Source organism: Citrus clementina, unplaced genomic scaffold (assembly GCF_000493195.1).
Source record: "Citrus clementina cultivar Clemenules unplaced genomic scaffold, Citrus_clementina_v1.0 scaffold_7, whole genome shotgun sequence".
In the NCBI taxonomy this organism is placed as follows: domain Eukaryota; kingdom Viridiplantae; phylum Streptophyta; class Magnoliopsida; order Sapindales; family Rutaceae; genus Citrus; species Citrus x clementina.
Window position 1 is genome coordinate 14288551 of NW_006262075.1, and position 23936 is coordinate 14312486.

General features: G+C 30.6%; 2 protein-coding genes across 3 annotated transcripts; one reads left to right on the forward strand and one right to left on the reverse strand.

The window, feature by feature from the left end:
* Positions 1–14964: 14964 nt before the first annotated feature.
* Positions 14965–19980, forward strand: LOC18035914 (factor of DNA methylation 1). Of its 2 annotated transcripts, XR_002904668.1 has the most exons (9): positions 14965–15083; positions 16166–17076; positions 17709–17890; positions 18003–18092; positions 18199–18486; positions 18594–18806; positions 18893–19127; positions 19375–19457; positions 19719–19980. XR_002904668.1 is itself a non-coding variant. In XM_006427531.2 (8 exons), exons 2-7 carry the CDS (start codon positions 16179–16181, stop codon positions 19124–19126), a joined length of 1905 nt encoding a protein of 634 aa, XP_006427594.1. In that variant the 5' UTR covers positions 14966–15083; positions 16166–16178; the 3' UTR covers position 19127; positions 19719–19980. The 2 variants fall into 2 exon arrangements, 1 of the variants encoding a protein (XP_006427594.1); XM_006427531.2 differs by lacking the exon at positions 19375–19457 and having other exon boundaries at positions 14966–15083.
* Positions 19981–21343: 1363 nt separating this feature from the next.
* LOC18035718 (probable CCR4-associated factor 1 homolog 6) lies at positions 21344–23064 on the reverse strand. Its single transcript, XM_006427533.2, has 2 exons — positions 22795–23064; positions 21344–22495 (listed from the first exon to the last, which is right to left on the reverse strand). Exon 2 carries the CDS (start codon positions 22365–22367, stop codon positions 21543–21545), a length of 825 nt encoding a protein of 274 aa, XP_006427596.1. The 5' UTR covers positions 22368–22495; positions 22795–23064; the 3' UTR covers positions 21344–21542.
* Positions 23065–23936: the final 872 nt, after the last annotated feature.

Genomic DNA, 23936 nt, shown 5'->3' on the forward strand with positions numbered 1-23936 from the left:
GCCTCATGCATCGGTCCATGTATAATGGATATTTTAATATATGAAAGCCCTTCTAATTTGTCGTTAGTAGCATATAAATTTAAAAGGAATCAAGAAGTGATTCAGGGAATCTTTGATAATCAACAACTAAATAATTCACTTTAGCAAAAACATCCCACTAATAATTTTTAAAGCACACATGTTCATGTAAAATAATAAAAACGTATGATGATGGTTAGCGAGCAAAAAGTACTTGATGTATTGATTGATTCTTGTTAAATATATATTAAGAAATTTCAGCTTTGCTTGGACAGTCTTGATCTGGTGAAATGCTCACCTACAAATTTTGAACCAATAGATTCAAAGCTAAGTAATTTTTTTAATACTAACTTATCAAAAATAAAATTCATGGCTTTTTCTTTTTCAGAAAATAAAGGGGAATAAAATGCACTAAAGGATGGCTAAGAAATATCAGAAAAATAAAGACTTTCACTATTCCGGTCTCGGTCTCCCCGAGTGCAAAATATGTCGTATGATCAAAACAATGGCTAGAACTGTATCATTGAAGCTTAAAATTTTGTAGAAATTAAATAATAAACATGAATAATTAGGGAAAAAAAAGACTAGATCGCTCTTTGAAAAATAAATCTGAAAAAAATTGGATTTACAGGGACACAAAAATAGGATCAAACCTTGACTTGAATGAGGGACTTTGCGGAAGATTATGCTCATCCTTAATTATAGTAAGAAAAGAGTTTATCTCTTAACGAAAATAATGCTTCTAATTAAAACCAGTTAGTTAAGCTGCATGGTGCAAGCACAGTATCCGGATATTCAGTTTAAAGACTAAACTTTTAGGTAGAGTGAACTCAAGTAAACCTATTATCACCTTTCCTCTAGCCAACGGAAGACAACTTAACTACTCAAAAATCATCCTCTTAGAGGAATCCCCAGCTGGTGGGAAAGCAACACCGATCTTGGTCCATTGAGTCTACTACATTTTAATTATTAAGTAATGACTTTGATATCATTTGTAGGGAGCTGGCCTAGGATATTCAGGTATTCGATATAAATAACAGTCTTTTTCTACTATAACGGCAGTACATCACCCCTTTTCTTACTAATGTGTGAGAAATTCAACTACTCAACATAGCGTACTGTAAATTAGTAAGTATTATTTAGGGTTTTAGAATCTCCAAACTGTTTAATGTATTACGCAATTGGTACTGGTTGTTCTATGTTGATTTAATGCTTTTTGATGGCTGAAACTTGAAATCGCGAGAGGGCAGAATCAAGATAATGTGTTTTGTGGGCTCTTTTCAATAAAGTGGATGATGGAATCATAGTGGGAATCCTGTGACAAAGGTTGATGAACCCTAAAAAGAGTGTTTAATGAAGAATATTAGTAGGTGGCCCAATTTCTCTTTTTTAGTTGAACAACTAGTGTTATTTCCATTCACTTTCTTAGTTATCTACTTATCTTCTCTTTATTATTGACTCTTTCTCAAACCAATTTGGCTGGTCAGGATTTATATATATTTTCTTTTTTTCCCTTTCTTTTTAATTAATATTCATTTCAAGCATTGAGGACCCAATTAAGAATTTGATTCCAGGGAGGACTAGTTCAAACAACCGTAAAATTGAAGAAATATTTTTAAAATAATAATCGCAACCAATACCAATTAGTTGTATATATCTGTAGGACAAAAATCTTTTTCTAGTGCATTTTCTCTTCTTATCTTTTTCAGTAAAATAAGTTGTCGAGGTTAATTTTTAAATTTTGATGTTGATAATCAAACCAATTTTTTTTACTAGATTTGAAAAATAAAAAAGATTAAGGGAAAAATCACTAGAAAAGAATCCTAATTCCTTTTACAAGTTATTGTATTTTGAAAATGTTACATAATAATTTTATTTTCAATATTAGAAAATACATTCTTTTTTTTTTTGCTACATATACAACTAAATTATCATTCACTCAATGATCTCATTCACTATGTAATAATTGATTCCTTTAACATGTCTCAAAATTCATTTTTCATTGTTTAATCAGCCTACCCCAACCAAAATTAAGAAATATTAATGATTAAAATTTCATTGAAAATAAGATGTTACAAATAAATTTTATTAAAATTAAATAGAACACGATAAATTACCGTTTGAAACGTCCCGAGTTTTGGTAGATTTTTATTCTAATTTAAAATAAAAATTAATAAAATAATAATAGAGTGAGAAAATGATTGAAGGAACCCTATGTGAGAAGGTATTGATTCCTCTGGAGGAGAAAGGAAAAAAGAATTGATAGTATGGGAAAAAAGAAAATAAGTCCAAAAAATTGTGATTATTTTGGTATAGGTAAATTTCAGTTTACCCTCTTCATAAATTAACATTTATCAATTTATCCCTCAAACTGTTGAAAACATCAACCCACCTTCAATTTTGTTGCCTTAATCTAAGGTCACGGTGTCACACTCACTCTAAAAGTACTCCCATTATGCAATTTGAATCATTTTGTCTTTCACTAAGTGTTTGTGCTCTGCTTCAATTAGTCAACTTCATGGAACTGCAGGCGGTGGAAATTTTAATTAAAGCAACACATGATATGAAAATGGAGGCACCAACATATAGCTAACATATTTGCACTATGCCTTTCTCTTTGACCACATATTAATAAGAATGTAAACATATTATTATCATTTTTTTTCTTTTTCCTAATCAGATCACCGGCGAGGTGGCCAGCACAGACAATAAAACAAATTCTAGTTGGTGATACAATGTTTTTAATTCAGTATGTGAAGAATATTTTTTTACAGCTATTGAACATATCTATGGTTTTTAATCACACAATCTTTGGCTGGTCTCTCAAATTAGAATCTTGAAAAAAAATATATATAGAAGTGACCAAAAACTTACTTTAAATTGTGTCCATCCTTACATTTATAAATTAAAAAACGAAAAGCAAAGCTTCAACGCTTCATTTCAATTTTCCTAAACGTATTTATAATATAATAGTTGTGAAAGTATAAAAGTTGGTCTAAAAAAATGGGATGATGAGTTGTTGTGATCTTTAAACTCTCAAACACTTTTTCACATCCGCGTCATGAAGAGGGAAAGACATGCGCTATAATCATAAGAAATCTGAAGTCATTTCCCGAAGTCATTATCAATATTTGAGATGCATGCACGAAGACAATCTTACATCCACGAACATGTTCAAAAGGGAATTTAAAATTTTAAAGCACTGGCTCTGGCTTCACCCTGCCCTAGTAATTATCTTTCTTTTTCATGCTCCACCATGCACATTCTTTGAAGAATATTGTGGAAGAAGCTTTTCGTTGCAGAGCCGTCTCCCGAGAACTCTATTTTTACATGCTTGCTTTTTATGTTTAGGGTCTTATTACTGTGGCGTATCAGCTGCTTCGTTCACTAACATTTTGTTATCAGTAGCAAATTTATCGTTAATGATAACAATTTATTATTAGGTAATAAGTTTTTGCAACATAGATTATCTGAAAACACAAATTGTATATACAGCAAAAAAGTTATTAACAATTGTTATCAATAATTTAAAAAAAAAATTGTGAATGTATGGTGCAGCCAATCCACCTTATTCACACCCCTATGTTAGTTAATTTATGGGCATATATCTTCTCAGCTTTTAGGGCGGCTCTTTAGTCAGCAACAAATTGTGAATGGTTAAAAATTAACTTTTTAATCTTTTGCCAAGAATTCTTCTTATTCTTTTCTTCTTTTGTGACTACTGTCAAACAACACTTACTTAAGATGATCTCATCATGTATTAAGCATTTTTTTTTCCTACATACACTGTATTTTCCATCTTCCTTGATGCTTATATGCATTTTGTGTTGAGTTTTTAAAAATGTGTGATTGGTGATTATTAGATAAGGATATATAGGTAATTAATCATGACCGTACACTAATATAACTACACAAACGACAAAAAATTATTAATAAATGGGTATAAAAAGTATGAATCCAAGTTCTTTACTCAACTAATTATTTCAATTTAAATTCATTACGGAACATCGTTCAAATATCATAATAAAATTGTTCCACATTTATCTAAGCTGATTAAGTTTTCTCCAAATAATTGTTAGAGATTCTGAAATCGTCACCACTCCAAAGTCACTAACTCTCATGTTATGATAAGTTGATAACTTGGTTAATGATTTCATGTAATCTCTTGTTTGGTTTTCTGGGTTTTGTCTTCTCTTCTTTTTTGACTACTTCAATTAAAGTAGCGGCAGAAATCAAAAGTGAAATCAGTAATTATGTGATGCATATAATTTCAAACTGTATTCATGTCTTCTTCGATTTGATCGTATCAGAAGTTTCTCTTGTCTTCAGTCTTTTTTTCATTTTCAACAATTGTCCTCAAAAACAATAATAATAGCAATAATTAATAATTCAACCCTCCACAGCTGACAGCACGCAATCAAAAGAGAAAATATTTTATCGTTTACTCATTCTTTAGAATGAAAACTTATAAGTGGGGTCATTTGCATTTTAACAAAACGCGAATTTGCAATTCTATCATTCTATGTGTAAATAGTTGAACTCTTCGAACTTAAATAAAACTTTTTATTAATTATTTCTACAGAGAATTTTTATCAAATAAGGACATTTGTGTTTTTTCTTTTCTTTTCCGAATAGCGAGGCCATACATAGAACTTAATTGTACATGTACTAGTGCCTAATATGTGTCACAATCATGTCTGTAGAGGCATATTTGTTTACTTTTTTTTTTTTTTCGCTTTGCATGCGTTATCATGTTATATATGTGTTGCTACCGTACAAATTGGGGGATATTAATATGCTGACTACAAAAGTTAATTAAAACGATTTACAGCCATTAAAGTCAAATCATAGAGGCCAAATTTAAAGCTATGCAAAAAGAGTGTTAAGGAAATTATTATTAACGGCAAAATACATATATTTTTTCATTTAGAATATTTTTCATTTAGACATGATCGGTCGTTAAACCGGCTAGAATAAAGATAATTATTCCTCTTGTAAATATGCTCTTTGAATTGACTATATATTTGATTCATAAGTTTCTTTTTCTTAAGAAAGAAAAAATCTCATAATTTAGTCTAGAATATTTACTTTATTAGGATGTTTGATTAATTTATACATTAAATTAATTTTTTAACTTGTTTTACATATATATATATATATATATATATATATATATATATATATATATATATATATATATATATATATTCCTTGGTAATCTCTAGAGTTAGACATCGATTCTATTTAGCTCATATTTTTTAAAATAACTTGAAAGATTTTAATTATCGATGTTACTCATGTTAGTGTTAAATGTTTTTTAAGGCAAAAGAGCTACTAGGTGGCAAATATATCCTTGCTTTAAATGACAAGATTCATAATACAAGTTTGTTATCCTAACAAAATTAACAGTTAATTGGATGTTTAAATTTAATTTTGAAAGTATGAAAGGTCATGTGAGAATTTGTGCTTAACCCTGAGGACTCAAAAGAAATTTACTTCGTACAATAACAAGTTGGTAAAGAAAATAGACCCACTTTTATTATGACAATATGTTTAGCATAACAAGTTGAAGCCACATATGAGCACGTTAACCTAGTCAAATTATTGCAAAAATCGCCCAAAAGTTGATGTTTCATGACTTACAATTAAATTTATTTGAGTTCTCTTCTCTCATGGTGCCATTGCTTAAACTTTGGCCCCACCTAAAAGAAAACCTTAACGATTGTACTTGTTGATCATTAATTAAGAGAATATTCGGAGATTTGGAGTCGTTTTATTGGTTTGCTATTTTGCTTCTTTCAATTTGTTTTGTCTTAGCCAATGGGTTTGTAGTCCATTGGTGTGCCTGTGCCCTCAACAAACTTGAGGCATGCGTTCAAGTTCCAACGCATGGTCAATATTGGGACTTATTTTTTTATATAATAGGAGTTAATTAGTTCCTTATATTGGAGTAGAATTGATTTTTTTAAATAATAATGAGGGTAAATTTTCTTCTAGTTTATTAAAAATTGATACTCAGACTGTGCTATAATAGAATTACTCAAACAAGTTTTGACGGATTTCTAATTGTAAATATCAGGATTGTAATATATAAATGTATAAAAAAAATTATTTTGTCTTATGCTAAGTTGGTTGCTTACGGGTAAAATCATCTTAACTTTGTTATTTCACCAAGTTACCATAACCTAATTTTGTAAAATTTTTAGTACAAATTTAGTCACTACTTTTTTTTTTTAAACTTCCACTCAATGTCTAAGTTTTCTTTCTATCAAGTATGTTATGTTAATCTTACATACAAAACATAGAATCATATTGTCATTTTATTGAGATAGGTTAATTTTAAGAGAGCAAGTTTTAATTCAAAAATCTATTAATCGATTTACATGGTCCTTGAAGATTTGATCGAATAATTTTTAAGTAATTTTTTTTAACTAACCACTCAAATTCAAATTATTGATAAGGGTAAGGACTTAAAAATTAATTTAGTCTTTACCACCCTAACCTTTTTTAAAATAAAATATCAAAAACTACTTTACGTTGTGGACATTGATTAGTGCTTTGTCAATCTTCTAACCCAAGAGACACTGTTCAATCCAATCTAGTTTTGGGCTTCGTGGAGAATGATTGTTGGGCTTTTAATTGGGTTAATCCATGCTCTTATTGAATACTCCATCATAAAATATAAAAAAGGAATTGATATCAAAATTAGAGAAAAAAAAAAGAAAAAAAAATGGAGACATTGTAGTCAGCAGATGGGAAATCCCCTTCGTTATTAACCATTTACTTCGCGGAATCGGAATGAGGCGGGTATCAAAATAAAAAATTAGAATTAAAATAATTGTTTACTCGAATGGCATGAATTAGAATAAAAATGGGTTATATTCTTCTTTACGTGTTTATGCCGTCTTAAAATCGGAATGGATGGAAGGAATTATTTCAAATTATCAAAATGCCCCTAGTTAAATTATGCATTTGTTAGCCCCTAAGGGCGTGGTCGGGTTGGTTGTGCAGGTGTAACCTTTACCAAAATTTGGGTTTGATTCTTGAAGGTGGTAAAGAGTATAAAAACTGTATTTGGGCTTGCCCACTTCCTCTTACCTTTTAAAAAAAAAGAAGAAAAAAATTATGCATTTGTTCACTAACAAAATGATAAGTAAACATTTTAAAATGAAATATGTTCATGTTTATCATATTATTGAGCTTAATATTATGATTTTTTTTCAGTCAATTAAATTTTTGAATAAAAAATTGCTGTTTTTATTATTTTGAACATAATTATAAATATTATATTAGTAATAATTATAATTATTATCATCATCATCATTATTATTATTAATAGTATTAGTATTCTATTATTATTATTATTAATATGATTATATAATATATAGGGGTTAATATAATAATATATTAATTATGATAATAATCATTATAATTATAAATATTATAATAGTAATTAACGTTACTATTATTTAGTTTTGTAATAGGAACATAATTAAAATTTTAAAAATTAGATGAGGACAAAACAGTCAGTTCAGTTCGTACAAAGGGAATCCCATTCTTAATTCATGATGAGAATGAAATTCTCATTCGGCCATTCCCTTTTCGCAATCAATCTCACACTATTCTCTCATCTCCAGCTTTGATACAAAATATAAAGAATAATGCTCCACATATCTCTCAATTTCGGTGGGAAATAGAGAAGAAATAGAGAAGAAGTTTCACCCCTCCTTCATGCATCATGAATATGAATGCTTCTCTATCGAGTCTATATAGAGCAAACGTCAATTAGATTAGCGAACCAGTCATTTACACCCAGCAAATATTTTGCTGAGAACAAATCATGAGTGGTACTACTCCTGAGAAAGACCCTTCTCCCGAGCAGAAGCCTGATGAAACCCAAACAGAAATCACACCGATCCAAGCCACTCATCCACCAAAATCAAAGGATGAATCGCCAGACCAAAACCAACAAAGCCAATGCCAATTACGCCCGCCACAACAATCAGAATCAAAGCGCAAGGGCAAAGGGACCAGTGACGAGCTCAGGATAACAATTCCTGATGCAGTTTTTTATGATAAAATGCGGGAAACAGACGGGATGAGATTTTTTAATCCGCCCTTTGAACGAAAGTCAGAGTGGATGGAGCCAGAGTTTACATACTTCCCAAAGTACTCCCAATCACAAAATCCGCAAAACACTATTCAAACGGGTCCTATTCAACCCGGCGGGTCAAATCCGGTGCAAGGGAACCCTCCCTCTCGGCCGTGGCGCCGAGTCAAGAAGCTTTTATGCCTTTGTATTTAAGCTTTTTTCACATCCAGTGACAAAGCGTAACCAAAAGAGTGGCAATGAATTAAATATTCATCGTCTAATCTCCCACGGGACGGGAGATAAGTTTCTGAGTTGTTTATTCTATTCTACTAGTTTACTAGCTGTGTTATTTATTTGAGCAATTTTATGTTATTCTCAGACTAGTGCTAGCTGAATATATATATATAATAATAATGCTATATATTTTAAATTTTTTTATTACAATAATTCTAAATGAAGTAATGTTCATCAATTAATCAGTAAACTAATACAATTAATTCTTAGATCTTATAAAAAAATTATCAATCACTTATTCACTTAATAAATAACATATTATTTAGGGTAAAATTATTAACTATAATACAACATTATTATGTATATATAATATATTATCTATTATTGAAATACATCATCAGCGTTTAAAATAATTTACTATAACACACCGCAATTGCATAAAATAACTTAAATTATTTTTTATCTAATCAATTAATAAATATTTTAAATCATCAAAAAATGGAAGAAATACAAATAATTTTGGAATTAAAATTATTATGTATTAATTCTCTTACTTTACAATTTTTCTTTTTCTTTTTTACTTTTACATTTAGTATCAAAAATATATTTAATAGCATTAAAATAAATTTAATTAACAAGTAATGTTATTTCAATAATACTTTATATAAAGATATTACATAAAGTCTTCTAATAATTTGTATTGTATGAATTTAATTACAAACTACTAATACCTAAACAATAATGATAATAGAAGGCATTGTAATAAAATATTTTATATATGTTTAATTAGTAATACTATGAGTCACAACAAATGAGAAATATTTTATTCACCAATTAAAAAAATATGGCTATACAAATATATAGTGAGAAATATTTTGATTTACATTTTTAACAAAAAATTAAACTATTAATTTCATGCAATTCAATGTTGGAGGGTATGACATTATGAAATGTTGTTTTGACTTTCAATATTAAACATTAGACTATGGTATATTAATGGCTCAAATATTGTGTCAAAATTTTAAATTAAAGTATCCCAAAACATGTCTTTAAATATTAATGGATTTAATATTTTATTTATTGTCACTATTACTTATCATAATAAAAGCAATGGCTCTTAGTAACATAAAAATTTTATAATTACAATCAAAGAATAATAATAAAATAATATTTCATGATTCATAAACTAAAGTTAATTAGGTATATGTGTTAGATTAAACTTTTATGAAATTAACAAAGTGACATTTGAAAATAAAATGAAAACAAGCTTGTGAAAGTTAAATTTTATAAGGCTTCGATAATTTTCTATCATGTAAATAAAAATATAAAAAGATTTCCTTTCCCATTTTTTCCACGTAAATATTATTGGAGGCAATATTTTATTCATTGTCACTAGTAATTACGTAATAAAAGTAATGATTCTTAGTAACATAAAATTTTATAATTACAATCAAAGGGATGTCAATAAAATAATCTTTTATGATTCATAAACTAAAGCTCATTAGGAATATATATTAGACTTAATTTTTATGAAATTAACAAAAGTGATATTTGAGAATAAAATGAAAATATATAGGCTTGTAAAACTTAAAATTCCTATCATGTAAGAATATTAAATGGGTGTTAAAAATAATCTATACTTCATGATCAATTGTAAAATGGTCTTTAGTATTATATAAAATAATGAGCATTTTAATATGCAATTTTAAATTTTATTAAAACATGAGTGATCAAATAGTTTTTAGGTTACAAGCAATCTCACCAATGAGTTTATTGATGTAGCTATGACGTTTATTTAGTTATATGTACTTAGTTGTGTTATTTATTAGTGTTATATCATATATAAATTTTACAATTGTAATTTATTTATTTGATTTGTGTTAAATAACCTACTTTATATTATATTTTATACTTAATGGTAATAGATTTTGGAGGATTTATTTATAAAAGATTATCACAATACAATTTTAAAGGAGAGTTTAAAAGTAATTTTAAATAAAATATGTTATTTAAGTGAAATTGCTTCAAACTCTAGTGTTGGTCACAATTATTTTACAAAAATTTATCCACCTCTTGAACGCTTAACAAACTGTTTACCATTATTTTTATTTTTTTTCTTTAGTAAAAATATTATATACTATTAGATTTAATCCAATGATACACAATTAAAACATTATTACTACTGTAAAAAAATTACAATATCATATAGGAACTCGAGAAGAAATGGTGAGGAAGTTCCACGGAAATAGAGAAGAAGTTTCACCCCTACTTATCCAACATGAATATGAATGCTTCTCTGTCGAGTCTATAAAGCAAACGTCAATTAGATTAGCGAACTAGTCATTTACACCCAGCAAATATTTTGCTGATAACAAATCATGAGTGGTACTACTCCTGAGAAAGACCCTTCTCCTGAGCAGAAGAAGCCTGATGAAACCCAAACAGAAACCACACGGATCCAAGCCACTCATACACCAAAATCAAAGGATGAATTGCCCGACCAAAACCAACAAAGCCAATGCCAATTACGCCCGCCACAACAATCAGAATCAAAGCGCAAGGGCAAACAGACCCACACTAGCCAGTCCAGTGAAGAGCCCGGGATAACAAGTCCTGATGCAGTTGTTTATGAACCAAACCAGTCTGATGAAGAACTGCGAGAATGCCAAATGCGTGTGATCAAATTGGAAAAAATTGTAGAAAAGGGCGGGCCTATACCTATCTATGCAATTAAGCGCTTTGAACAAAAGTCAGAGATGATGGAGGAAAAGTTTACGTCCTCCCCAGAGTATTCCCAATCACAAAATCAGCAAAACAATATTCAAACGGGTCGTGCTAATGCTAATGGGCCAAGTCAACCCGGCGGATCAAATCCGGTGCAAGGGAACCCTCCCTCTCGGCTGGGGCGCCGAGTCAATAGGCTTTTATGCCTTCGTAATTATTAATTAAGCTTTCTTCACATCTAGTGACAAAGCGTAACCAAAAGAGTGGCAATGAATTAAATATTCATCGTCTAATCTCCCACGGGACGGGAGATAAGTTTCTGAGTTGTTTATTCTATTCTAGTAGTTTTCTAGTTTTGTTATTTATTTGAGCAATTTTATGTTATTCTCAGACCAGTGCTAGCTGAAAAAAATAAAATAAAATAAATAATAATAATAATAATGCTATATATTTTAATTTTTTATTACAATAATTCTAAATGAAGTAATATTCATCAATTAATTAGTAAAATAATACAATTAATTCTTAGATCTTATAAAAAATTATCAATCACTTAATAAATAACACATTATTCAGGGTAAAATTATTAACCATACAACACTATTGTGTATATATAATATACTATTTATTATTGAAATACGTCATCAGCGTTTAAAATAATTTACTATAAAACACTGCAGTTGCATAAAATAACTTTTAAAAAAATTCATAAGCATTTTAGAAGCACCGACATCACTGCATTGTTATACAACCATTTACTTATATAACATTATGTTTACCATTATCACTAATTTTAAAACCATCATTAATTGGTCGGTGATATCTACTCGAATGTTAATTCAGTAAAATTTTGAAAAAAATTAACAGTCTTGTAACCATGAAAAATTTATTAATGTAACGAATATTAATATTTAATAAATTAATAATTATTATTTTATCCATAAGTTAATAATATATTAATTTATGTAGATATCACATTCATAATAAGAATATCTAGGAAGTATGGTAATATAATTGGAGTCGTTTTTATAATTTCCACCCAATATCTATTTTTTTTTTATGAAATACGTTGTGTTAATCTTACATACAAAACATAAATTATATAATCATTTTATTGAGATAGGTTAATTTTAAGAGAGCAAATTCTAATTAAAAAAATCTATTAATCAATTTACATGGCCCTTAAGGATTCGATCGAATAATTTTTAAGTAATTGTTTTTAATTGACCATCCCAAATTCAAATTATTAGTAGGGGTGAGGACGAAAAATTGATCAGGTCTTTCACACCCTTAACCTTTCTAAAAATAAAATATCAAAATTCAAAATCTATCTTTCATTGTAGGCACTGATTGGTGTTTTGTCCATCTTCTAACCCAAGAGACACTGTTCAATCCAATTTACTTCTGGGCTTCTTGGAGAGTTATTGTTGGGCTTTTAATTGGGCTAATCTATACTCTTATTGGATACTCCCATCATAAAATATTAAAAAAAGAAATTGATGTCAAAATTAGGAAAAAAAATAAAAAAGTGGAGACATTGTAGTCTGTCGATGGGAAATCCCCTTCGATATTAATTAATGGTGCATTTACTTCGTAGAATCGGAATGGGGTAGATATCATAATCAAAATTATAATAAGTTGTTTATTTAAACGGTGTGTATCAAAATAAGAATGAGTTGTATTATTATTGGTATGTGTTGCTTTGTCTTGAAATCACAATAAATTAGAATAAATTGTTTCAAGTTATTAAAATATCATTAGTTAAATTATGCATTTATTCACTAACAAAATAATAAGTAAACATTTTAAAATGAAATATATGCATCCTTATAATATTATTGAGCTTAATATTATGATTTTTTGAGTGAATTAATTTTTTGAATTAAAAATTTATATTATTTCAAACGTGATTATAAATGTTATATTAGTTATTAGTATTATTATAGTAATTATTATTATTATTATTATTATTATTATTTAATTATGATAGTAATTATAAATATTATAATAGTAATTAATGTTATTATTATTTAGTTTTGTAATAGGAACATAATTAAAATTTTAAAAATTAGAAGAGGACAAAATAATCAGTTCATAGAATTGAAGTCTCATTCTTAATCCATAAGAATGAGATTCATTCAATCCAATTCTTAAACTCTTAGCTTTAGAATTAAACACATGGAATGAGAATGATTCCTCGTTCTCATTTCCCAATCGCCAAAAGTAAAACACGAAATTTAAAATAAAGGGGAAAAAAAATCTATAGAACATCTAATGAGTAATGACACATTAATACATAATTGAATTTTGCATTTATTTTAATTTGATAATAATTAATAAAATAGCTCTGACAGATCGGTGAGGGTCTTGACCAACCCTTGAACGGTCAACGGCTCTCTTTCCAGCATTAAAAGCCAAGAAAGGTCGTACCCCTCAGCCACGTGTCCAGATTAGGTTTCTCTATTTATTCCTCTTTTTCAAGACACATCAAATAAAGCTGTTTTCTCTCTAACAATGATATTGAAGTCTCAATTAATCCCACAATTCGCAAATCACACACACTCAATCTCACACTATTCTCTCATCCCCAGCTTTGATACAAAATACAAAGAATAATGCCACACATTTTTATTTTTTTATTACAAAAAACAATTCTAAATGAAGTAGTACTCATCAATTAATTAGTAAAATAATATAATTATTTTTTTATCTTATAAAAAATTATCAATTACTTAATAAATAACATATTATTTAGTATAAAATTATTAACTATACAATACTATTATGTATATATAATGTATTATTCATTATTGAAATACATCATCAGAATATACTATAACACACCGCAGTTGCATAAAATAACTTAAAAAAAAAATCATAAGCAGTTTAGAAGCACCTACATCACCACATGATTATACAACCATTTACTTATATAACAATATGCTTACCATTTTCACTAATTTTAAAACCATCATTAACTAGTCGGTGATATATATTCGAATGATAATTCAATCAAATTTTGAAAAATTAACAGTTTTGCGACCATGAAATTTTATTAATTTAATGAATATTAATATATCGATAAATTAATAATTATTAATTTACCCATAAGTTAATAATTTATTAATTTATATAGATATTACATTCATAATAAGAATTTTTTTACAAACTATGGTAATATAATTAAAGAGAGTAGTGATTTTGTCAAGTTATATGATGCGATTCTGATTTGATTTTTATCAAGTGAATCAGTTACTTGATAACTTTTTTGTTAAATTGCATTACTAAATCACGGTTATATAATAACTAATTATAGAGACTTTTTAGACGACATATATTAAGTCTATCTCTCTCTTATTTCTCTTAATAGCACATAGAATATAACAATGATTTCTTATTTGAAAAGTGCAAAGAAAACAATAATGACCGATTAAATTTGTAAGGTAATATGTAGTATAACAAATAAAATCATAGACATATCATATATATTTAGCTTTAAATTTGTTAATTATTAGTTTATGTATTAATTGGCTCTTAAAAAAATAAATTATTCTTTTAAGAATTTACTATCAATAAATTTATTAATTTATTAATTTATTATATTGACGGAACAGGCAGAATTTTTTACTTAATCAAAGTTATTAATTTATTGAATATTAATTTAACCAATTTTTACTGTATGATGATGTAGTAGTTTTGGCGTCACCCAAGATCAGTGATTGCCCTCTCACGTCATCTAATAAAATTGTATAATCAATCATTATCATTATCATAATTTTATTGAACGGTTCTCATTAAATGAGAGTGATTCTATGCTTTCCAACTTATCATAGACCTGGGTGCACAGAATGCGTTTTCACGCAAATACAAACAATGCAGTACAACAGCGCGAGCCTGTGACTCGTGACTCGTTCATTTTTAAATTTCCCATAAAAAAGCGAAAAAGCGAAAAACCAAAACAAACAGCAGCGGCCAGCAGCAGTGGAGAACACACTCTCTCTCTCTAAATTTCCATGTAAGTCTTCTTCATCTCTCTATGATCTGAACCCAATATTGCTTATTAGTTGTTAATCATGTGATATCTTTTGTTTACTATGCATGTGGGAAGCTGAAACGGTAAAATGTGGGTCAAATTTTACCTTTTCATTTGATGAAGTTTTGACTGTCGGCTGAGTTTTGTTGGGATTTTGTGAGCAAAATGGCCATTTTTTGGAAATGGGTTTATTGGGTTTTGAAGAAGAAGATTGAGGGTTCATAGTTTTTGGATTTGTTGAACTGAAACTAGTGAAAAATTTATTTGTTAATTTTGAGTGTGTGTTTTAGAGTTTAGGGTATGTTTGGATGAAGTGCTGTGGCTTTTAATTTAATCCACTGTGGATGTAGAATGGAATTGCTATCCGTCGAGTGTAAGTGAGTGGGTGGGTATGTCTGGTAAGTACTAGTTGTTGGGTAAAAGTGGGTGTTTGTCAAACACTTAAGCTTTTGCTTTTAAAGTTAAGCAGAAGCACAATGGTTATGTGTATAATTTGTGTTTGTGATAAGTTGCTTTGAGTCAGGGGCTTTTCGTAAAAGTTCCTGAAAACACTTGTATCAAGCATTTGTTTTCGAACCAAAAAGTGCTTGCTGGAGAAGCAATTCCAGTGCTTTATTAATTCCAGAATGTAATTTGCCTATTTTAGGCCAGCATTTAAAACCTAAATTCACATAATTTCTGAATTTTTTGAAGCACTTTAAATGGTGTTAAAAGTATCTCAAAGACACCCTTCGTTATCTCTTGTGAGTACCTGGTGATATGAGCCACCTGCAAACTGAGTACCTTGCCTGATACCACATTTTGTGATTTTCTGTTGTCGTACTGCTGGTTTTAAAGGATGTGTTCTTTGAAGTAGCATATAAATAAGAGTCCCAGAGAATTATGCAATTATCATTCCCTCGGAGATGACTTTTATGTCTTAATCATATTGTGGAATTTCGTGGCCCTTTTTGGTTAAATTGCGGTTCAATACTCTTAAAGATGATGTTGTACTAGTTTTGCTTAGTACTGATTATGTCAGCATCAGTATCTAAACTCATTCATTCTTGAACGTTTGTTTGCAGTGATATAAGGCAGATGGATTACAGTTCTCAGGAAGAGTCAGATATTAGTGATTCCGAGATTAACGAATACTTAGAGAAACCATATGAAGAACTGAGGGCTGGGAAGTATAAGGTGCGAGTTAATGGCACATTAAGATGCCCCTTTTGTTCTGGGAAGAAGAAACAAGATTACAAGCACAAGGACTTGCTTCAACATGCTTCAGGTGTGGGTAAAGGATCTGCTAACAGAAGCGCAAAACAAAAGGCAAATCACTTGGCTCTTGCAAAGTATCTAGAGGTTGATCTGGCTGGTGGTGTGGATAAACCTCAACGTCCTGTTTTACCACAGCCTGTCAATCAAAACCCAGAGCAAGAGGATCTCTATGTCTGGCCTTGGATGGGAATAATTGTCAACATTGTCATGGAGACCAAGGATAGAGGCTCTTTTCTGGATAGCGGATACTGGTTAAAGAGGTTTGCTGTATTTAAACCTGTAGAGGTTCGTATTTTCTGGAATGAGGAAAATCCTACTGCACAGGCCGTAGTGAAATTCAATAATGATTGGAACGGTTTCATGCAAGCTTCGGATTTTGAAAAAGCATTTGACGCTGATCATCAAGGTAAAAGACATTGGATTGCAAGAAAAGAAAGTCCTGGTTTGAGAATTTACGGATGGTTTGCACGAGCTGATGATAACACTTCTGAAGGACCAATAGGGGAGTATCTTCGCCAGGAAGGGAAGTTAAGAACAGTTTCGGACATTGTTCAGGAAGATGCTCAGAGTAAAATTCATGTGGTTGCACACCTTGCAAGTAAGATTGACATGAAGAATGAAGATCTCAGTGAACTACAGTGTAAGTTCAACGAGACTACTATGTCTCTGAGCCGGATGCTTGAGGAGAAAGACAGACTGCACTATGCTTTTGTTGAAGGTACTGCTCCATTATTTTAATATTGACCCCATGTTTTCATATTTGGCGTGTGTGATTTGCATAAATCATCTTTAGTATAATAGTATGTGCTTTGGACAGTTCTGTGATTGTGGCATAATTAGGCTCAAATGTCCCACATTATGTTGGCTCTCCACCCCTGATGAAATTGTCTCTGTTTTAGCCTTTCTATTTATTCCTAATGGCGTTACACCATTTACTGATAAGAGAAGCTTAACCGCTGCATTTAAGTTTTAAATAACATTGTAGCCTCATTGAGCCTGAACGACCATGTAGTTACCAAATTATGCCTTTTGCACTGACATATTGCTTAAACATATTATACATGACATTGATTTCATTGTTGTTAGAAACTAGAAAGATGCAGCAGCTTGATTTGTAAGCTGGGTTTAGGTACTTGTTGCCATCCCCAGTCACACAGTGTTTCAACATTTACAGATAAGAGAAGCTTAACCAGGGACGCATTTAAGTTTTAAATAACATTGTGCCCATTGAGCCTGAGCGATCATGTAGATGTAGTTACCAGATTATGCCTTTTGCATTGACATATTGCTTAAACTTATTATACATGATATTGATTTGTTAAGTATATGTATCATTTTCATTGTTGTTAGAAACTAGGAAGATGCAGCGGCTTGCTCGTGATAATGTTCGAAGGATCTTAGAAGAACAAGAAAAGCTCAGTTGTGAATTGGAGACCAAGAAGAAGAAACTTGATTCCTGGAGCAAACAATTGAACAAGCGTGAAGCACTAACTGAGCGTGAGAGACAAAAACTTGACGCAGACAGACAACAGGTAATATTTTCAGGGCCATTTAAAATATCAATACCAAAGACAGTTGCATTATCTGTTTGTAATGGTACTTATCCTTGATACTGACATTGGCTTTTGTTTTCTCTTAATCTAGAATGACCTGAGGAACAATTCACTTCAGTTGGCTTCCATGGAGCAGAAAAAGGCGGATGAGAACGTCTTAAGACTAGTTGAAGAGCAAAAAGTGTGTCACTTAATGAGCTTTGACTAATTCATGCCAAATCTTATTCTACGCTTATATTTAACTTTACAATTGTAGCTTGACTAATGATGTTTTACGAACTTTTCAGAGGGAAAAAGAGGAGGCCCTAAGTAAGATACTTCAATTAGAAAAACAGCTGGATGCTAAACAGAAGCTGGAAATGGAAATTGAGGACTTGAAAGGGAAACTAGAGGTAATGAAGCACCTCGGAGATGAAGATGATGCAGCAGTTCAAAAGAAGATGAAAGAGATGAATGATGAGTTGGAGTCGAAAATTGATGATTTGGATGAGATGGAATCTTTAAATAAAACACTCATCGCGAAAGAGCGTCAGAGCAATGATGAGCTACAAGAAGCTCGCAGAGAATTAATCCAGGTATATGATTTTGTAAAGATGTTGCATCTTTTTTCCATAAAGTTGCATAGAAAATGTAGTGATGAAAAACTTTATTTATTTAATGTCACCTGTTTTTTCTGCAATAGGGCTTGTCGGATCTGATTGGTGCTCGCACTAATATCGGAGTGAAGAGATTGGGTGAGATTGATCCAAAGCCGTTTCAGGATGCATGCAAGAATAAATTTCCACTTGAGGAAGCACAGGTGGAGGCCTCTACTCTATGCTCCTTGTGGCAGGAGAATCTAAAGGCAACTGAATGGCACCCATTTAAGATAATACATGTTGAAGGTACTCCCAAGGTATGCTGTTTCTACATCACATTATATTGCTACACTTACGTTTCTACATTACATTTACATTTTAATCAATGGCCTCAAATGTGCAGGAAATTATAGATGAAGAGGATGAGAAGATAAAAAGTCTCAAGGAGTTGGGGGATGAGATATACATGGCAGTTACAACAGCTCTGAAGGAATTAAATGAGTATAATCCAAGTGGGAGATATGTCATTCCTGACCTTTGGAACTTTAAAGAAGGAAGGAAAGCCACATTAAAAGAAGTCATTTCCTATATTGTGGGCAATATCAGAAGACTTAAACGCAAGAGAACACAAGGCTAAGGTATTTTGTTTTCTATTTGAAAATTTTATTTTCTGCAGTAACCTTCTGGTGATATATTATTTGGGTTGATTTTAGAGCTCAGATATGTATATTATTATCATTCGGTTTACCTTTTCAAACATATTCTGAAGCTAAAGCACCATTAGTATTGAAATTTTCTTTTGACTAAATGGAGACTCATAATTTTTAATGACCGACAACTAAGAAATCTGCATCTTGAAAATACATCCTGTTTTCTAAGCAACAGCAACAGTTGGACACGATGTGGAGAACAAGTTGCAAGAACTTGAAACTATTGTTAACGCAAAGGGCAGGAAAGAATGAATTATGGTAATTGAAATTTTTCTTTCCCTAGCCTAGGATGATCTTTTAAATGTCTTTCGTTTGGAGCCAAACACTTAACTCTCTTGACCATATGCCAATAATTTTCAACTATCAAATTTTTACAGTGGAGGTAATCTTGATTTGCTGAAACTTGTTACATATCTACGGCTTGATATATAACAAGTACAGGTGTGCTTGCATGTGCAAACATGCACACACACACACACACGGAAATTGTTGATTCTTAATTTGAGTTTTATTTGCTAGGTGGCGAGGTGGTGTGGGATGAAATGGACGATGAAGTTTGGAGGGCAAGAGTGATGCTGGAGCTGCTGCTGCAAATTAAGCCAGAAGTTACAAATTAAGCCAGAAGTTACGATTTCTCTTATGCATGGGTCCATTTATGCACTTGACAGAACTTGGTTCTATTATCAAATTAAGTAGAAAGTTATTAATCTGATGAATACAAACTCAGAACTCAGTTTAACTGTTAGTACTTATAAATATACTCTCCCAATTTTAACTTCAATCCCAAGTTTGGGTGATTCTTTAGCTAATGCTCTGCATATTTAATTTTAAGGTGGTTCTGCCTTTTTAATTATCATTTTGCGGACGTCAAAAATTATAATGCATGTGAAACACAGTTCTGGAAAGGGCAGATGAAGTTTGTGTATTATTATCAAGAGGCTGCTTCAGAATCTAACCACATCTTAGGGTTTTGTGCTAGTCCGATTTTGTAGTCTGTTTTCATGCTCGCTATGGATAAAACTTGCTATAAAGATAAACAAAATAAGGCCATTAGTTACTTACAATTCTTTTTTGATTATAAGTTTGATATAATAAACGTCTGATTATGATTTTGGTTAGCAATTATACTGTTCCTTTAATAACCAATGATCTAGCCCCATTAATTGAGTTTACTTGTTTCATGATTTTAAAAACAAATAAACGATAACATACCAGAGCCTTTTATTCATAAATATATCAGCAAATATATACGCAGAAAGAGCTTTAAGAAAAATTGTGAGAGAAGACAGAGTTGGGTCTTCTAGGCAAAAGCTATAATCACTGAGAAAACTTGTCACGCCTATAAAGCTCATAAGCAGCACCAGAGAGCTATGAGGAAACTTGAAATCAACCAACACTAATCAAGTTTGAAAAGCGTGATACAAACACGTAAATATAAATTATTCCACTCGCTTTTATCAAATATTTATTTTGGTTTTAGTAAAAGGATGCTGCACATGTAAAATCAAATACTGGCTTACCCCATTCACACGTACAGGTGAGGTCACACAGGAACCGGCTACAACTTACCTTTAATGGCCATAAAAATAAAGGAAAAAAAAAGAACTTACCCTAATGATGAAGCAAATTTTAAAATTACAGAAATAAATACTTCTCACTGACTTCGTGTGACCATCGAAGCCAGTAAAGCCATTACCATACCATGCTTCCTTTAACAATTCAAAGAGATATAAGAAAGAACACTATCAGTCATGCATACTTCAGAATTGTGCACGTACTAATGAGCTACAGGGCAAATGAGTTGAGATTGAGAAAGAGATATAAAACTAAACTAAATAAATAGAGAAATCAACAAAAGCCAAGAATCAACTTGTACATAATAAGAACTGTAGAATCAATAAAGAATGAATATTTGGAAATCCAAGAACCAACGAGCAAGAAAAGCAATGTGAACGCCTTTGAGAAATAAGGACAAGTACCTTCAAAAAATAAAGCAGTTGTTTGTCAGCATAGAAGGTCTAAACTACAAAGTTTCCTTTCAAAATAAAATGTATAGAAATTTGTTCATGGACCTTTCAACCAAAACCCATAATTTCTCCAATCTACTTAAAGATAAAAATCTATTGAAAGCACAATTGACAAGGTAGAAGCTTAAGCCATGAAAAAGTTCTATAGCTGTATTCTATACAAAATGGTAACTGATAGAAAACATGAGAAAAATAAGTATAAGAAGAATTTATAAATTTAAGTTGCCAAAAGTATACAATGAAGTGTGGGCTTAAGGCACGGCACACTTACACATAAAATAAACAGCTTTCTAAACTCCCTTTTTTCCCCCTTCTTTCAATGAGTATTTTGTCCATTCTCAACGCCTAAACCATATAAGACACCAGCATATTTCTCCAAAGAGCTGCTAAAGAAGTTTTCTTTCAATTTTCGGAATGTACTAGCTGTAAGCAAACTATCTGAACCTGCTTGATGACAAATCCCAACTCTTTCAACTTCCAACAACTCAGCAAGTTTGTTCAATCCTCCATGAAGGCTATTACAAAACTTCATCAAGTGCTTGATATCATACACGGTCGGAAAATAAATTCTGATCAAATTAAAGAACTCCACTTGCGTATCAGGCAGATTCTGGCACGTCAAAAGCTTTAGCAAATACCCAAAATCATACCCACTATGAAATGTCACCCAATGCATGCTATCACTCAAAACAATCCCAGATGACATCATTAACTCACCAAATCTCATTGCATCAATACCTATCTCATTATTTTTTGTAAAATTAATCCCACTTTGTTTCAAAAGCTCAATCGAATCATTGGCAAAGATATCCTCATTAACATCGAACTCCCGAAAATTAAATTGCCAAACACAATATTTATCTGTCCCACAAGTGGGCAAGTTACCATTCTCATCTGAAAATGTCAGACCCAACTGGATGAGCTTTAACATATCAACATTGCTTTTCAAAGTTTGGTAGTGATATTCATAACTGCTCTTGAAAGAGCCCACAGGTCGTAATGCAATTCCCGGGAATTCAGTGTCCATTGCAACATAAGGGTAATCATCAACAATTTTGCGAATCAAATCAAATTCTAGTTCAAGATTGTCACTCCACACCTCTCGAATTTGGATGGAATCGCCCTTTGGCAACAGCGACATGCCTTAGAGAAAACACACACGATACCAATAAAGCTACAACTAGCTCCTCTCTCAAGCCAAGAAATCCCAATGCATTCAAATTTCAAAAAGAAAGAAAAAAAAATTCCCTAATTTCAATCTCACAAGATCTGCACAAAGTCAGACAAAAAATTCAAACATTAGTTAACACATGATAATTCCTTCATAAACCAAATCCTGTAATACAACATTAACAATAAAAACCCTAGAAAATCACAAAGCAATATCATATTCAATTCAAATAAACCCCATCAAGATTTGGCCATAAAATACCCAATATATGAATCAAACCCTTGAAAACTTCACATAAAAAACACTAATTTGACAGAAAACAGCACAATTTCATAAAAAAGCTAAAAACTTTACATGAATTGAAATGCAATAAATCTACAATAACGTGGAATCTGACCTTAAAATTGGAAAAATTGATGAATCGAATGAAAGATCTTGAGAGGGAAAATGCAAATTCTAGATAGAAAAACGAACATTCTAGAGCGAGAAAAGTACTGGGGCTATTTCTCTAGGGTTTCACGGGAAGAAAAATGATAGATTTTTGGCCTGTATTTTCAATTTTGTTTGTTTTATTTTTTTTTTTATTTTTTTTTGGTTTTTTGTGTTTGTGCTCACCTCTCAAAAAGATGATGAGGGAGAGGGCTGAGAAATTGAAGCCTTTTTTTATAAAAAGGAAGATGACAAGACAATTTGGAGGTGCGAATTTTTTAAAAGATTTTTTATTTTCTTTTAAAAATAAAAATTTATTTAAAAAATTCAAGAATAATCATTTTCTTCCTTTACATAAGAGTTCAAAAGTAGGGAAAATCTTAGGTGCAATTGTGGTACCGTGCCACAATTGTACTCAGTCGTTGAATGTCAGTGGACTCTATTAATTTAAGTGTATTCAACGATTAAATATAAATATAGTATTGTGCCACAATTATACCGTAGCCTGATCCTCAAAAGTGATACTGACTGTTGAATTTATCCACAATTTTTAAAATTATGCCTTTTTTTGTTTAGATTCATTGGACAAGGACATTGTTGTAATTTTCATATGCACGTAAATAAAAGATTTATAATTGTATTAAAAAATATAACCTCTTGGATTAACTTATATTTCTTAAAAAGTCGTTCCCAGATCATAAACTTTTTTAACAGTACTATTTTAAAAAGTTCCTAATGTTTCTCCTATTTGCTCAGTTATAATTAGCATGTTAATATAAAATTATTTTTGTGATATAATTTTTATGTCATCAAATAGACAACAATAACCCTACTTATCTAGAATAAATGATATTAAATAAAATTGTCATTTTCAAAAAAGAATAATTACATAAATAGATATTTATGAAAGAAATAAAAATCACTCACAAAACACGTAATGCGGTGTGTGAATATTCAGCAACAATTATAAGGACAGGTTGACAAATTTAGTGGCAACTATTAAGGCAAAAGCAAACCCAATATGAAGACAAATCACTAATTGTTTGAAGGTAACATTTGGAAATTCACGAGGTTTTTATCAAATGAATTAATTACACATGAGAAGAAATT

Excerpts from the sequence above, each read along its gene's own strand:
- LOC18035914 (XM_006427531.2), top strand. The coding sequence starts at position 16,179 with ATGGATTACAGTTCTCAGGAAGAGTCAGATATTAGTGATTCCGAGATT. Across the intron at positions 17,077-17,708 it reads GCACTATGCTTTTGTTGAAG|AAACTAGGAAGATGCAGCGG; the intron begins GTACTGCTCCAT and ends CATTGTTGTTAG. Across the intron at positions 18,487-18,593 it reads CTCGCAGAGAATTAATCCAG|GGCTTGTCGGATCTGATTGG; the intron begins GTATATGATTTT and ends TTTCTGCAATAG.
- LOC18035718 (XM_006427533.2), bottom strand. The coding sequence starts at position 22,367 with ATGTCGCTGTTGCCAAAGGGCGATTCCATCCAAATTCGAGAGGTGTGG.